Below are 17,604 nucleotides of genomic sequence, written 5' to 3'. Positions count from 1 at the left end.
AAAGGATTTTCTAAGTTTAAATAACGATTTTAAAAATTAAATCGTACACACGATTTTAAACATTAAATCGTACACACGATTTTAAAAAATCGTACAAACGAATTAAAAAATAGTATACATGTATATACAAACGAATCTCTTGATCGTACAAACGATTTTATTTATTTTTTTCTGCAAAATTGCAATGGCGCTTATACGCCGTGCACAACTGTGCTACTTGAGCAAAGAGAAAAAAATTCATTCTGTATCCAGAGTTGTCGTCCCCGTTATACGCTCCCAAATGTTGGGAGCGTAGCGGAAGACAACTCTTAATTAGTCCGTCTTTTTTGCCCCCGTAATCGAAGATTCGGGGGCATATAATTTTTCCTGTCCGTCCGTCTGTCTGTCTGTTTGCTCGCAAAAGCTTTAACCTTGCCCATAACTTTTGATTGGTTGGAGCTATGGCTTTTTTATTTCACATGTATATTCCTTGTGACAAGACCTTTCTTTGGGTACCATTATATTTGACCTTTTGACCTTGGAATTTGACCCAGTTTTGCAAAATTTTACCCAACTTTAACCTTGGTCGTAACTTTTGAAAAGTTGGTGCTAGGACTTTCATACTTCACACCAATAATCCTTGTTTGGATACCAACAACTTTGACTCTTTGACCTTGACCTTGGAGTTTGACCTTTGGAAAACTTTAACCTTGGCCACAACTTTTGAACAGTTGGTACTAGGGCTTTCATACTTCACATATGTAATCCTTGTGACAAGTCCTTACTTTGGATACCAACAACTTTAACCCTATGACTTTGACCTTGGTGTTGATCTATTTGAAAACCTCAACCTTGGCCATAACTTTTGAACGGTTGGTGCTAGGTATTTCATATTTCACTCAATTCACGTGTGTATTTCTTGTGAGAAGGCCTTTTCTTGGGCACCATTAAATTTGAACATTTGACCTTGATGGTTGAGTTACTTTTGAAAAACTTTAACCTTTTTCATATCTTTTCAGTGGTTGCTGCTAGTGCTTTCATATTTCACAGGTATATTCCTCGAGACAAGACCTTACTTCGGTTACCAACATATATGATTTGCATTTGAGAAAGTTTAACATTCGCTATAAGTTGCTATACAGGGGCATCAGTGTTTCACTAATACATCTTGTTTCTGATGAAATATTAATGAAGTAAATGACGTCACACTATTAAGTACTAGGGCGTCATATCATTTTAATAATATGATAAAATGCAAATATTTACATTTGCTGAGTTTTTCTTCTAAGCAACTGTGAAATTGATTTGAATGCCATTTTTGTGTATACTCACGCGTGGAAACTCGCGCTTATAGGGCAGCGAATAATTCAAACATTGAATATATTTTGGGTGCTTTTGAAAATGTAAATATAAGGAATGTTTTTAAGTTTAGTATGAATTATTGGTGTGTAAATCACACAGACTTGCTCGTAGGCATATTTTTCATGAAGTGCTAGCGCGCTTCATGAAATATGCCTACGTGACAAGTCTGTGTGATTTACACACCAATAACTCACACAAAACTTAAAAACATTCCTTAGATAAATACCTCGTTTTAAATAATTAGATCAATAAGGAGATCAATCTTTTTAAAGTACTTCCAGCATCGCTTCAGAGTCTCGGCCACACGTATGCAATCGAAAACCAGTACATAATTCATGATGCAATAGCACTCTCTATAATACCAGGTCCTTAGGAACCGTGATGATGAGGGGAGCTTCCTCTACCCCACACCCAATAATTTTGCAACTATAAACTGCAAAAGAAAACAAAATTAATTTACCGTTTGTGTCCCTCAAAAGTAATGTCTGGTGACCTTTTTTATGCTTGTCAAAATTTTCAATAGGTTGTGCCTCCACCCCCCACCCCCATGAAATTGCTTCCTATGGGCCTGTATATGATATAATGTCGGAACATTGCGATGTGTTCCATGTGTCAAAAGTGAAAGCGCGTAGCAAAGTACATTATATATATTACAGCATGTCTGTGGCAGATCATTGCTTAGATTCTGGACCCGAAAACCGAGCATGGAGGAACTCCACTAGGAAGCACAAAGTCCTTTGAATGTGTATATCCGATGACTACTGTACCTATTGCATGCGTACTACCAGTTAAGTGGGGTTTTAACAGTGCAAGTGCTGCATCAGTAGATTGCCTATGAGGACTTAATGGTCAATTACAGTTAAGTCCTTTGTGTGTAGTTCCCGTGACAACCTTTTGCGTAATGCCAGTTAGGCAGAGTCTTATTCATGCAAGTGCTGCACTGGTCAGTAATACCATAAGAAAACTTAAGATGCCTTACGAGGATTTGATAGTCATTTACATCAAAGTCCTTTGGAAGTGTAATTCCGATGATCGACTGCCTTTTGCGTAAACTTCCTGTTAGATAGGGTCTTATCCATTCAAGTGCTGGACTAGTAATGTCAGAAATGAATTTAAGGTGCCTTATGAGGATTTGATGGTCAGTTACATTGAATGTTACAGATAGGTCCAGCATCACCAATGAAATATTTAAAAAAAAAAGGAAAGAAGATCACACCCTCCCCCGTTCCGACGGCCTTCGTTGCATGTTCGACACCCGTACATCTGATCTTGTGATGTTTGAAGTTTGTTTTGTTTTAATTTTTTTTAACAGAGGATCAAAAATGCATCTAAATTCGGAACAAGAAATGTGGGCGCATTATTTGTATTAACTAACATACTAATATATGCGTTTAAAACACGACAAATAAATTAATACGTTGTAATTGTATCGAGTCTCTTTTACTGTAGTGTAATTCCGAGACATCTTTAAAGATTAAACTTGGAAAGCATTTAATGCAATATGTTCATGATGTTACTTACAGTACTCGTACTGAGTAATATAATCACTACCCGGACCCGTCTATTACTCTGTTCACAATGCAGGGTGTTAACAATAATTATATATATATATATATATATATATATATATATATATATATATATATATATATATATATATATATATATATATATATATATATATATATATATATATATATATATATATATATATTAAATAGAATTCCATCGAAAGCAAGATTTTTGCCTTCCTTAGATGACCGAGCGGTCCAGCGCGCTGTACCTGTCCTGGTAGGAGGCAGATTCCGTAGGTCGGGAGTTCAACCCCTGGTTTGGTCGGAATTGAGTATTCTTATAAAGTGAATTTCTGTTTTCTTTCTCTCTATATATATAGGGTAAAAAAATAAGCTCACCATTTATAATATATATATATTTATTTATATAATTCACTGGAATATTTCTCCCCAGACTCCACCATTCTCCGAGCTGCTGTGGCAGTATTTTTCTGCTGAGCATACAGTTTAGTCCAATGGAAGTCAGTTGACCTAAAACAATAAAAATGCATCAAAAGGGATGAACACGATTCACATGTATACAATATGACAGACATTTAGATTTGTTATGCAATAAACAACTGATATAACTAAAACATTGAAGATAAATTAATTTTTTACCCACTACTGAAATTTAATGTTGACAGTGAAAATTTTCTTGGTTCTGGACAACCCATGTGTGAATTGTTGGCTTTATGTGAAAAGTTCACCTTCGCAAATTTGTCTCCATCACCTACAAACACTTCATGTAATTTTCTACAAACAAAACATTCAAACCCCTCAAACTTATTGAGATCATTACTTTCAGTTGACTCTGACGGGTGCGTACTCCAACTGCGGTCTTGTAAATGATTTTTTAAAAAGGAATTTGTTATCCCCCCAGGTGATTTGTATTCTAAGAATTTGTTATACTCTTCATCATTTTTATTCAAATACTCCAAATACTTTGCTAATTCTTCCGGAGAACCAAAATCACGTGCCAAAATTACACTTCTATTATTAGGCATCCAATCTTGAACATCAGGTGATCCCATATATATAGGGACAGAGCCCACATGAAGAGCTCGAAACAATTTCTCGGTCATGTAGTCTCTGCAAATAGCATTTTCAAAAGCAATGTGAAATTTATAGTAGGAAATGAAATCCATGAATTGTTCATCCTCATAAGAAATCACAGCTTCTCTCATGGATTCTGGGAGATCTTTGTTGTGAAGACATTTTCCAAATGAATCAATCTTTACATATCTCATCAACTGCTCAACATAGGCATCTCTGTCAGATGCAACGTCTGAATGTGACTGCACATATAAGACAGGAGCATTGCCACTTTCTCGTATTTTCCTGTTTTTCTCTTCAGTAGACATTGGTTTTCTTTTCGTTAAGTAATCCAAAGAATAAATACTTTGAGTTGTTAACGGATAATCTGATTCCCTTCTAAATGTTGCAGTGAAGTTAAAAAGCGAAATGAATTCCTCGTGTGATAACAGATAATTATTCATTGGAGATTCCTCGTGAATCAAGTTCCACACATGCCATAATTTCCTTGGTAAAGGTAGGTCGTGAGGATTAACTCTTGTACCATAGAATATTATTCCTTTAGTCCTTGAGTCATCCAGGTAAAACCTATCTGAAGTTGACAAACAGGCACGATAACCCCCACAGTCTATGTATTTAAAAGACGTTAAATCTTCGTGGGGATATACGTTTTTCCACCACCATATTATAACCGGAAAGTTGTATGTAGATAGATCTGCAAGCATGATATGAACCAAAAGTATAAAATATCCTAAAAAGTTGAAACCGTTAACAATAACAAAGTAGTCATTCAGAACTGTTGGTGTCCAGTGCATTATTTTACCTAGATAATAATACTCAGTGGGAATGCTGAATAAAATACTCCATGATATACTAAATCTGATTCTTTGTTGTTCCGTGTTTCAATTAAAATTCCTTTTCATCCCCGCTATCAATATATTTTTAGTATTTTTTTCCCCTTGAAGTCTAATTTGAGACATTTGTTGACGGAAGCGACAGGTTTCTCCCACAATGCAACAAAAATTTACGTGGCACGATTGCGCATGTGTTCCACCGGATGTCATTCTTCAGTACGTGGCAAACACTTCGTATGTTTTGACTCGTGTTAACACTGTAATATAGTGTACCTCTGAAGTGAAATTACTGAATACATTTAAATACAAGGCAGATTCTCGAAAACAGGTACATGTTATCAGGTAAAGAATCCAATGTTTGATGAAATTTCGCAGTTCACACCGGTGTTCTCCATTGACATATTCTTAGGTAACAGAATATTTACTGCACACTCATCAATATGAAAGTCAGTGTACTTAATGGAAGAACTGTTTGACTTTTTTTTAGTGCATATAGTAGAACTATTGATATGGGAATAAGGAAGGTGTTTATAATGGTTATAACTCTATATACACGTGAATGACATTGACAGTATGTATGAGATAATGCACACAGTGACTTGCAGAAAAAAAATACTGTAAAGGGCGTATGTTTGTTGAAATTTTCAATAATGAAGATGTACCAAAATGCATGGTAACAGTTTTGTTTGCTAATTATTAATATAGGCAGTATTTAGGTATTCCATGTGTATTAAAATTGGGATTCAATCGGATCCCCTATTCCTTTTGCAGAAGGGAGATGGAAAATTGTTTGTTAATGTAGTAAGTTCACTGACAGTGTGTTTTGGTATGTCTAGCAATACATTATATGACTCTCTATTTTATTAGAATGGAATGGTTATAATATTTCTTAAATTTCAGAATAGCTACAAGAAAATGACACAATGAATCCCAACTACCCGGGAAGTACACAAGGACAAATGCCTCCCACAGGGTATGGGGCACCTGGTATGAACCCAGGAGGACAAATGAGACCCCCAGGTCCTGGTCACATGAATAGTCCAGGAGGTGAGAGCTGTTAAAATGATTTCAAAAGTGTAATTAAGAAAGCTGTTATTCTTTATGAGATTAATTATTAAGTATAGAGTTTTGTATGTAAACACAATAAAGTACCATCATTTACATTGTAATTTTTTTTCTGTTTGATGTTCAAATATCTGATTGACTAGGGTTTTATGATAATCTGAGATGAGATAAAGTTTACCTGACTATTTGGACGTAGTCCTCCAATAAATTTTGAGACAGTCCTTTATAACTCATGTCTAGAAATTCACACTCATCTTTGGCCTGTTTAAGCTATTAATGAGCACCTAGGTACTGCCATAAGCTTCAAATAAGTTTTCTATCACTGGTTTTTATGTATGTAAATCTCATAATGAAAATAAGCACTAAATTTTTGTTCAAATGATGGTTTTTCATGACGTAATTATTGCCTGGTATTGAGTTTCTATCATCTGTTTCCACATAATTTTCTGATATAGACGTATGTACAGAATATTTTCTCATGCCTATTCAAAAAGCAAATGTAGGAACTTGAGATAAAGAATTTTGTCTTGGCAGCCATTATTGAAGATGTTTTAATTACCTCTACTGTAATTGACCTTGGCCATAGACCATGTTTCTGATAAGTTACACATATATATCCACATAGCAATTTACATTATTCACTCCAGATCTCATTCTAATCAAAAAGTGAATACTTACCAGTCCAGCCATACTTTCACTTTCTTTTGCAGTTTGTAATTGTATTTTACAGGTTATGGTGTACCACCTAAACCAGGGCCAGGACAGTATATGACTCCACCTACAGCTAATGGGCCTCAGTATCCAAACATGGGTCAACCAGGGTAAAAAGACTTTAGCTATTCACTATTCAGGCTTGTCCCTAAGACCCAGGGGCCAGGGAATTCCCCTGCGTATAATGACACAATCCCCGGTTATTCTGGTATTCCCCCTCAAACCCCTCTTAGGGGAGAAACCCCAGACCCCTTCTACTTTTTTAATGTCCCCTGCTATTTCAGTTCTTAGGGACAATCCTGGCTATTTTTCAATTGAAGATATTTCTTTTTCATGCTTAGTCAACTTACTAAATCACAGAGCTTTCAACCAGTGATCCATTATCATAAAGAAGTGAGCCATGGTTTTTTATTTGTAATTTTCAATGTTGCAGAAATATTCCTGGAAAACCTCCGGATATGAATAACTTTCCAAAACCTACTACAAGTATGCAAAACAATATGGGTCCAGGCATGCCTCCTCAACAGAGAACTCCATCATCAGCAAGTCAGGTAAGTCCTGTATACAAAGAGATTATGAAGACTTGGGATCAATATTAACGTATGTGGGGGGAGCAGATGAATACTAGACCAATTATTTTGTTGATGCTAATCATACTATTTTTCTTGCTTTTGGGCAACAAAGCTTCATTTATCAGTTTATGTATCCTCTAAATTGTTGTATTGTACTCAGGTGACCATTAAGGCCCTTGGGCCTCTTGTTTTTTTTTAGCATTGTTTAATTTCATATTTAATTCAAAAGAACTTTTAAAATTGTTTTTCATATTTGACGCCATTGAAGCCTTTCAGGCTTTTGATTTTTAAATCACAAGCATTAGATACATAATGTTACAATCTCTAGGGCTCAGTCTTACCGTATATGGCTAACGGACGAGACTAAGTTATAACCAATTTTCTGTCTTATCAACAAATGATATTTATTTTACTTTTCTTCTTACTTCATTTACTATTAATCCATGTTTTAAAGAATAAAGAACATCTTCATTGTTTTACTCATTAATCACCATTTTTCAACCGATTTCTACTTTATGATTTAAGAGGAAGTGAAAAATTTAGTTAACTAGTACAATGTTTCACGTGAAAAGAATTGTGATGTCATCAAAGTTTGTTCCTCGACAGTTGAATTGAAATCTATAGTCTCAAAATTGGGAAAAATTAATGTTTTTTGACATTGGGAATGGTACAGGGGAAGAATTAGGAAATTCTTTGAAATTTACAAATGGGTCATGAATTGGTGCACTTTATAAGTATTTTAAATCAAATCATGTGCTTATTTCAAAACAAAAATGGGATGCCTTCTTTTATAATATCATTTGTGTAACTCCTCCAATGAAATTTTAAGAAATCTTTGTGATATAGGTGTTTGTTATTCCACCTTTGGCTGACTCAAATGTCAGAAATTTTTGCTGAAGTAATTATCTCTATTAAAAATACATGTAATCCCAGCTTAAATGAATAAACAAATTAGAACTCTAGACAATTCATTAAATTTCTCTAGCTTTAATATATCATGAATTGCATTTATTAATTTCTATTGTACAGATTAATTCTTTAATGTGATAAATAAGCAGGAAATTTAAAATTATAGAATAATGATAATTATTTGCTGATTTTAGGGGAGGACCTCTGGGGGTTAGGGGGGAGGGGGGGGGGTCCTTGACTAGTGCCAGATTTTTAAAAGAATGTGATGTCTGTGATTATTGTTTCATGATTGATTTTTTTGGTTTCCAGATTTCAAATGGTTTGAATGCAATGCATATATCTCAGCCAAGGGGTCCTGGTCCAAATGTAAGTACACATATAGTGAAAAATACATTGAATCTGTATATCCACTTTGTATATATTTTTTATGCCCCCGTAACAAAGATTCAGGGGCATATAATTTTTGGTCTGTTTGTCTGCAAAAATTTAACCTTGGCCAAAACATTTCAGTGGTTGGGGCTAGGGCTTACAAATTTCACATGTTTATTCCTTATAACTAGACCTTTCTATGGGTTTTTTATCTCATGACCTTGACCTTGGGTTTCTCCCATTTTTAAAAAACTTAAACCACTTTTTACCTTGGTTTTTGATAAGTATATTTTAGATAACTACTCATATAGCATGATTCAAAATTGCAAAGAAGATTGGAAGTTGGTGAACAACAGTACATTAAACTTGACCTTTTTGCACTTAAATTGTAATTTTTAGGTTAACAATTTTTTACCAAATATAATCATGGCAATAAATATAATTTTATTTTATGTAAAATAGATTGAATGATATTTAGTATTGAAAAAATCCTGCAAATTAATAGTATTGTGTGACTTTTTTGCACTAAAAAATATCATATTTGGTGTATTAAAAATCTAGATAGGCAATAAAGTATTCTCCTCTGTCAAGCTTTTTATGATTTTATTGCTGATCAGTTAAATGGAAAAAGTTTGGATCAGTGATGTAAATTTATATAAATCAAAATATGCACTTTTTAGGTGAAAACTTAAAATATATCTTCACTTTTTGGCAAAGTTCGTTAATTAATGTGTAATATTTGTTATGAAAATATTAACTGAAAGCTACATGTATATTTAATATTCATAGTATATGATAATGAAAAAAATTCTCATAAGTAAAAATATATAGAGCTAAAGTTCCAAGATATCAAATCAAACAAATGCATAGATTTAAAGAATTTTATTCTAAATATCCTTCCACCACAAGAAATAATCCCCCATAAATCTTGTTTCTTTACTACAGTTTTGTGAGCAGTTTTTAAATTGAATATTGTATAATTTGCATTTTTAAATTCAAATTTGTCATAAAAAATTGAATTATAATAAATAATGTTGAAGTTAGAGGTTCTGATCAAACTTTTCTCAAAAGCTGTCGAGTGACATACCTAAATGCTAAGGCTTTTATTTTTCATAAGTGTATATCTTTTTACAAGACCTTTTCTCTTCGATATCAACTTTTTTGACCTCAGGACCTTGACCTATGAGTTGCTTACTTTTTAAAAACTTTAACCTTGCCCATTACTTCTGAACAGTTGATGCTAGGGCTTTCATTTTTCAAATTTGTATACCTTGTGACGAAACCTTTCCCTTTAGGTATCAACTTTTTTAACCTTCTATCTTTGGCCTTGGAGTTTGACCTACTTTTGACAAACTTTAACCTTGCCCTTGACTTCTGAATAGTTGGAGCTATGGTTTTCATATTTTACATGTATATTCCTTGTGACAAAACATCTCTTTGGATGCCAACATTTTTTGCCTTAAGACTTTGGAGTTTGACCTACTTTTGAAAATCTTAAACCATGCCCACAACATCTAAATGGTTGATGATAGTGCTCTCATTTTTCATAGGTGTATTTGTTGTGCCAAAAGCTTTCTTTGAGACTAACATTTTGACCTCAAGACCTTGACCTTGAGTTTGATTTACATTGGGAAAAAAAAATTACTTCAACCATTAGCTGCCATATGCAAGGGGCATCTGTGTTTCACAAACACATCTTGTTGAAGATTAATATTCAACATATCTTTTCAGCAAAACTTTGGTGCTCCTACATCATCAGGACAGCCACGTGTGTTTCCACCTGGTGGCCCAAACACACAAGGTAGTTCTGGGTTACCTCCACCAGGTCAAATGGGTGGCACAACACGGCCACCTACTAGCCATATGGGAGGACCTGCCCCAGGCCAGTTAGGAGGTCCACCCACAAGTCAGTTTGGTGGAGGCCCTCCCACAAGCCAGTATGGTGGAGGTCCTCCCACAAGTCAGTATGGCGGAGGTCCTCCTACAAGCCATTATAGTGGGGGACCACCAACAAGCCAGTATGGAGGGACTCCACCCACAAGTCAGTATGGAGGAGCTCCACCCACAAGCCAGTACGGAGGGGCTCCACCCACAAGTCAGTATGGAGGGGCTCCACCCACAAGTCAGTACGGAGGGGCTCCACCCACAAGTCAGTATGGGGGAGCTCCACCCACAAGTCAGTATGGAGTGGCTCCACCCACAGGTCAGATGGGAGGATTACCAGGTCCCCCAACAAGTCGATCTGGAGGAATGGCTGGACCACCACCTACAACACCAGGAATGCCTCCAGTTTCATCATCGATGGGTGGTATGCCCCCACATTCTAGGCCTGGTCCCTCATCAGGCCCACCTACAGGGATGAATCAAGGACCCCCTTCTGGACTGTCCATGACAGATAGGTACGGACAAGGTCCACCAAGTGGACCTCCATCTGGTCCTGGTATAATGTCTCAGCCTGGCCCTGGTTCATTTCCTCCTCCCCCAGGACCTGGTGGTTTACCTTCTTCAAATCAGTATGGAGGTTCTGGACCTGGTCAGTTTCCTCCTCAGCCTGGCCAGACAATCCCAGGGCAGATGCCACCACAAACAGGAGGACAGCCACGATATCCAGGAGGAACCATGCCAGGGCAGTCCTTCCCACCCAACTACCCAGGAGCTCAACCCATGGCAGGGCCAGGTGGGATGCAGCAGCCATCTGGACCTAAAAAACTGGACCCTGACCAGATGCCTAGTCCAGTAAGTATACAATAATATGGTACTGATTGACCTCATTTACTTGAACTATGGTCATAAAGATTATGAAATACATACAGTAAATGTAAAGATACTCTAAAACATTTTCTCTCTAATTCACAGATTCAAGTGATAGAAGACGACAGAGCCAATAGGAGTGGGGTTTTCCAAACTGCCAAAGGGGCAGTACCACCATCAGTTACAACTAATTTTACTGTACAGGATCAAGGTAAGGTCTGAATGCAATATGGGTACAAAATATGATGGAATGGGTGACTTTATCTCTACCCTATACAAACCAAAAAAAAAATTAAGTTACACTGTCTATGCACATGATTTGGTGTTTGCATGGAAACTTGTTTTGTTTTGTAAATATCACTCTAAAATAACCTCAATTTACATACGAGAAATTTTTGTAAGGTTCTTGAGTACATCTTAGTAATGAAAATTGGTTACTGGAAACCAGTTCCATTAGTTGAAAGGAAATATTAGTCATAAAGATTAAATACCACTAGCTACTTCAACATCAGATGTAAGCTGAATTATGAACACTGAATATAAATTGGTTTGTTTTTTAAAATATTTTTATTATTTATTTTTTTAAGGAAATTGTAACCCTCGTTTTATGAGGAGTACAATGTACAATGTTCCCTGTACCTCGGATATGTTAAAGAGCTGTCATGTACCATTTTCTCTAAGCATCAATCCATTCGCTAAACTCCCAGAAGAAGAGGTATTATATTTGTTGTAAAAATGACAAGTGTCATTAGCATTACAATTTTTGTGAAACAGTAAAATGCGTTACATCTCAATGAACAGTACAACTAAATGAATTTGATGTTTTCATCTTCAGCTGAATCCTCCAATTGTAAATCTTGGGGAGATAGGACCAGTAAGATGTAAGAGATGTAAAGCCTACATGAATCCCAATATGATGTTTATTGATGGAGGGAGGAGATTTCAGTGTGTGTTTTGTGGAGCAGCTACTGATGGTGACTTTCTTTTTTATGGGGGTTTGAAAAATGTTATCTTCACATTATTTACAAATGGAGTACTTCAATGCTCAATGCTTAAGACTATCAACAAGCTAGCAGAATTTGGTAGTTTTAAATTTGAATAAGGGACATGGGGGGGGGGGGGGGGGGCTCAGCTTTGATTGAAATAAGTGTTTGAAGTTGAGAATTGTTTTTAATTGACATTTGTTATATGCTTTATTTTGTTCTCCTTTGTAGTGCCAGCAGAGTATTTTGCACATCTGGACCACACAGGAAGAAGAATTGATAGTTATGACAGACCAGAACTGTGTTTAGGCTCCTATGAATTTGTAGCTACAAAAGATTATTGTAAGGTAAGTTATACTTATAAACTTAACCTGAGTTTAAGTTGTGATTTGTTGCAGTTGATTTGCTGTATTAAAAATGAAGTTTTAATATGATTTATATGAATTTGCAGAATGGAACATTGCCAAATGCACCAGCATTTATTTTTATGATTGATGTGTCCTATAACAGTATAAAAAGTGGATTAGTACATTTGATATGCGAGAGATTAAAAGAAGATGTCTTAGTTAATCTGCCAAAGTATGTATTCACTGTTTTAATTTATCTGTTTTTTACTGCAATGAAACCTTTGCTCTTGATTGACTGCTTGTTGAATATCTGTTCAAGTAAGCATGAAATACAATTTAATCAATCATATGAACATTAAATAAATTCATTTATTGAGAAATTCAAGAGAGAAAAGTATGAGGTCCCTATTAAATTTTTTTTTAAGATTCTTCTTTTTTTTCTGCAGAGAAGTTGGTCAGGATGAGTCAGAAATCCGAGTTGGATTTGTTACATATGCTAAAGAAATTCATTTCTATAATGTAAAGGTATGCCACTTATTTCCATCTAACATGCTCAATTAGAAAAAAGAATTTTGAATATCATAGAACAATAGAATCATACAGTAGTGTCAGTGTCTTTGATTTTGTTTTCCAGGGTAACTTGGCCCAGCCCCAGATGTTGGTTGTATCAGACTTGGATGATGTGTTTGTGCCATTGTTGGATGGATTTCTTGTGAAACTTTCAGAATCTGAGGCAGTCATTGACAGTTTGTTATCACAGATCCCTCAGATGTTTGCAGAGTCTAGAGAGACAGAAACTGTATTAGGGCCAGTCATTCAAGCCGGCTTAGATGCTTTAAAGTCTGCTGATCGTAGTGGAAAACTGTACATATTTCATACTTCTCTGCCAATAGCAGAGGCTCCAGGAAAATTAAAGAATAGGGATGACCGGAAACTTCTAGGAACTGAGAAAGAAAAAGTAAAAAATACATGTAGTAGTAATGTACAAAATGTATTAAGCATGCTTTAATATTTGAGTGAATGTTAAAATTAAGGTGTATTTGATCTATGTCATGAAAATATTATATTGCAGACAATTCTGACTCCCCAGAGCAACTTCTACACTAAGCTAGGCCAGGAGTGTGTCACTGCAGGTTGTAGTGTGGACTTGTTTTTGTTCCCTAACGCATACATCGATATTGCCACAATATCAGAAGTGTGTCGTCTCACAGGAGGAAATATATACAAGTACAGCTACTTTCAGGTGTGTACAAATCACACATATTTACATGTGAATCCAATAAACATTAAAAAGCTTACAGGAAAATGTATCATAAGTTATAGAGGGTTTTATTTGATACATGTACTAATACACATACATGTAAAAACTGATTTTACAGAAAACACTGTTGTCCTGTTTTACATTCTTAGGTTGAGGAGGACAGAGTAAGTTATAAATGTGAAGCAGATTTCACCTTGTGTGTGTGAATTGATATCCTTAATGACCTAATGTTATATGTTCTTCACCTTTTGGGTTGGGTGTGCCAGTCATTAAAATTTAACCTATCCTCTGTGATTCCGTATTGATAGAGAGACCTGCAGTTTATAAATGCTCCAAGGTGGGCACTGTGCCAGTTTTGTTGACAAGAATTACTTTGTTTTACAGGCTGACTTGGATGGTGATCGTTTCCTGGAAGATCTGAAGCATAATGTAAAGAACCAGACAGCTTTTGATGCTATTCTTCGTGTCAGAGCCAGTACAGGTAAGTCTGGTCACTCAATGAGAAATATTGACAGGTGTTATTAATGGCCATTCCAAAAATTTTAAAATTGCCTTCTTATCAACACTTTTTTGCTGGCTTGGTTACAGGTATTCGAGCTGTAGACTTCCTGGGCAATTTCTACATGTCTAACACAACAGATGTTGAGCTGGCAGCTATAGACAAAGAACAAGCTATTAATGTTGAGATTAAACATGATGATAAATTAAATGAAGCTGATGGTGCATATATTCAGGTAACAAACCATTCAAAACACTCATTATTAATATTTGCTTGTCTAAATAAACTATGTGTAATTATTTGAATTCTTGGTCATGTTTTAGGTAGCAGTGCTGTTTACCAGTGTTGGAGGACAGAGGAGACTAAGGATACACAACCTGTCTCTAAACTGCTGTACTCAAATGGCTGACCTCTTCAGAAACACCGAGTTAGATACCCTCATCAATTACATGGCCAAACACGGTACATATTTTCTTTGACACTGCAGTATTATCATCAATCTTGTTAAATATCCTTGTGTATTTACCTTTTGAAAACTACTTCATTAATAAATGTTGAATGCACATGTATATAACATTGACATAATCCAGGCAGTTGATTTTAGGTATAGAGTAGGTAAATTTGATTTGAATTTTCATTACAGCTGTCAAAACAGGCCTGAACTCTAACCCCAAGCAGGTGAGGGAGGGAGTAATGAACCAGGTAGCCCAGATTCTGGCCTGTTACAGGAAGAATTGTGCCTCCCCCTCTTCTGTAGGTCAGCTGATTCTGCCAGAGTCAATGAAACTCCTCCCTCTGTACGCCAACTGTGTCATTAAAAGCGATGCTCTACAAGGTGGTAAGGGTTGAGACTCTTCTTATATACAGGGATTTGATAAGTAATTTTTCCTTGCAAAAACACTGTTAGTGAATATCTGCTTATATCAAAGTCTTGTGTACTATATGTATATAATACAAAACAATGATTAAAAAGAATCATGTACAGTACAAAGCAATTTTCAGTCCTTTTAGGTTTGCAGTGCATGTAATTATTTCTACTATAATGAAATGGTAGTAACTGGAACTACATGTTGATAGAGCTGTTCCGAGTTTTACTTACATGTGTAATTAGGGATTTATAACATGATAAAAATTCTCAAATCATTTTTCTATGTCTGTTTTACAGGATCTGAAATATCTACCGATGATAGAAGTTACCTTATGCATAAACTCAATTCTATGGATGTTGAATCAACTCAAGTGTTCTTCTATCCAAGGCTGTTACCCATGGTCAGTTAGTTTTATAATGCTGTATTGATAATGCTTAAATCATGAAAGATGCATGTATGTTATCATTTTAGAGTAAGAGAATTTATGCTTTAACATCTGGAATTTTGCAGCATGACTTGGAATCCCATGGAGACCGAATTCCTCCAGCCATCAGATGTTCTGCAGAAAGACTCCGAGATAATGGCGTGTATCTCCTAGGTATGTTGCTGTGTATTATTTATGTTCACTATATGTCGATAGATTATGCCATTCCTATGTTAATAACCTAGTTATTGATTCTTAAGATGAGAAACACAAGCTTAATTCCTTATGTTTTACAGAGAATGGTATTTCCATGTTCTTATGGATTGGTCACAATGTAGAGCCACACTGGGTTCAACAGGTGTTTTCAGTACAAAGTGCTGCCCAGATAGACATTGATAAGGTAAGTGTGACCTTTCCAGTGTAAAACTGAGTAACAGTATTTGTGGTTTTGTCATGAGTTTTAAAATGTAGAGATGGTCTTCAAGTATGTTCTTATTTTTGAAAGAAATTATTTTTATAAAGCAATATCTTTCTTCAGGAAGTTATTCACATTATGTACATTTCACTGGTATATTTTGAAGATTGGTTTTGATTTCCTTTCAGTGTAAATTGATTGACCTTGATAATCCTGTATCACAGAAATTAAGGGATGTAATCAATTCAATACGAAGTGAACGGGGTAGATATATGAAGGTAAGAAACAAGTGAATTTGAATTATCAGTAGTTCATTTTCTTTAATTATTTAAAAAAATTTTGACACACATGTATGATCTCTTTACAGTTAACAATTGTTCGACAGCGGGACAAGTTGGAGCCATGGTTTAACCACTTCCTTGTAGAAGACAAAGGACATAGTGGAAGTGCTTCATACGTAGACTTCTTATGTCACATACACAAAGAAATTCGGAACTTATTAAGCTAAAGAAAACTATCTTCATAAACACAAAATACAAATATTGTCCAAACAGACATAACCATCTGCAGCAGAGAAGAAACCAAAATATCAGGGATTTCTCCTGAAAATTTCAAGAATGGGAACATCAGATATTTTAGACAGACTGAGTTATACAGATTTGGGTGGACGCCTGGTGATATGATGTGATGAAGTATCTTTGTCTTGACTTTACATGGATTCTCTGTGATATGGCCCGTAGTAATGTTCCAAGGGCAAAACTTTATACCTGTAGACTGGCCTTTCTAGCTGCCAAATTAACAAAGACAATTGCAAAAATATACTCTTAATACTAATCAGTTGACATCTAATGCCATAAAATGAATACATACCCAATCTTCATGCAAATGTTGTGATGCTAAATGAGTACATGTATGTCTATTGATTGCCAGATTCTCAGAAAGATAAATTGAGCATTTTATTTTAAATACACCATTTTTGCTGCATGATATTGTAAATGGGCTTTAAAAACAAATATTTATTCATGAATTGTTTTGTTAAGCATTAGTTAATTATCATCATTGGACAGGTGAATGTTGTGGGTGGGGATTTTATTTTCATGAATTTTTACCACATATTTCTGTCTTCTATTCTTTATTTGAATGTATGAATTCTCAGAACTTAAAATGTATTTATTATAAACATGTTCATTAAATTTAGAGACTTCAGAAACTCAAGTCAGTGTCTGATACTAACTTTATTGATGATACAATGTAAACATGATGATGCTTAAGTATTTTAACATTAAGGATTGATTGTGGTCAACAGCTTGATTTTCTAGTCTATGATGGTGTTCTCTCAATATAGATTATACAGACAGAGACTTTGGAATGAGAGTTTATCACCACAGTGTTAGCAAGTGGAAAATAAAAACTGGAAAAAAAGTTTTTTTGTTTTTATTCAATTTTAACAGGATTTTTTGTAGGAAAAATCTTGATATTGAAATGGTCAGGTGGCTGTCAAAAGGGTACATTATTTGTCTGAACAACTCCTCCTGCTTTCAAACTTTTTAGCTCACCTGAGCTGAAGGCTCAAGTGAGCTTTTCTGATCACTTTTTGTCCGGCGTCCGTCTGTCTGTGAACTTTTAACATTTTCGACTTCATCTCA

General features: G+C 35.3%; 2 protein-coding genes across 4 annotated transcripts; one reads left to right on the top strand and one right to left on the bottom strand.

The window, feature by feature from the left end:
• Positions 1–3,274: 3,274 nt before the first annotated feature.
• On the bottom strand, positions 3,275–4,910 carry LOC133204858 (alpha-(1,3)-fucosyltransferase 11-like). Its single transcript, XM_061340604.1, has 2 exons — positions 3,516–4,910; positions 3,275–3,386 (listed from the first exon to the last, which is right to left on the bottom strand). Exons 1-2 carry the CDS (start codon positions 4,742–4,744, stop codon positions 3,275–3,277), a joined length of 1,341 nt encoding a protein of 446 aa, XP_061196588.1. The 5' UTR covers positions 4,745–4,910.
• Positions 4,911–4,965: 55 nt separating this feature from the next.
• LOC133204833 (protein transport protein Sec24C-like) lies at positions 4,966–17,383 on the top strand. 3 transcript variants are annotated; one of them, XM_061340596.1, is made up of 24 exons: positions 4,966–5,111; positions 5,684–5,830; positions 6,579–6,669; positions 6,993–7,110; positions 8,350–8,406; positions 10,141–10,384; positions 10,574–11,145; positions 11,266–11,371; positions 11,748–11,875; positions 11,996–12,134; positions 12,375–12,490; positions 12,595–12,722; positions 12,937–13,015; positions 13,125–13,448; positions 13,563–13,733; positions 14,136–14,232; positions 14,340–14,485; positions 14,574–14,712; positions 14,894–15,088; positions 15,416–15,519; positions 15,630–15,717; positions 15,840–15,943; positions 16,147–16,236; positions 16,326–17,383. In XM_061340596.1, exons 2-24 carry the CDS (start codon positions 5,707–5,709, stop codon positions 16,464–16,466), a joined length of 3,501 nt encoding a protein of 1,166 aa, XP_061196580.1. In that variant the 5' UTR covers positions 4,966–5,111; positions 5,684–5,706; the 3' UTR covers positions 16,467–17,383. The 3 variants fall into 3 exon arrangements, with proteins under 3 accessions (XP_061196580.1, XP_061196565.1, XP_061196572.1); XM_061340581.1 differs by having other exon boundaries at positions 10,141–11,145; XM_061340588.1 differs by having other exon boundaries at positions 4,976–5,125; positions 10,141–11,145.
• The last annotated feature ends 221 nt before the right edge of the window (positions 17,384–17,604 follow it).

This window comes from Saccostrea echinata, unplaced genomic scaffold (assembly GCF_033153115.1).
Source record: "Saccostrea echinata isolate AGI-Se365-2 ecotype Australia unplaced genomic scaffold, CSIRO_AGI_Sech_v1 ptg000002l, whole genome shotgun sequence".
NCBI lineage: Eukaryota > Metazoa > Mollusca > Bivalvia > Ostreida > Ostreidae > Saccostrea > Saccostrea echinata.
This window is presented reverse-complemented; position numbering and strand designations above follow the sequence as displayed.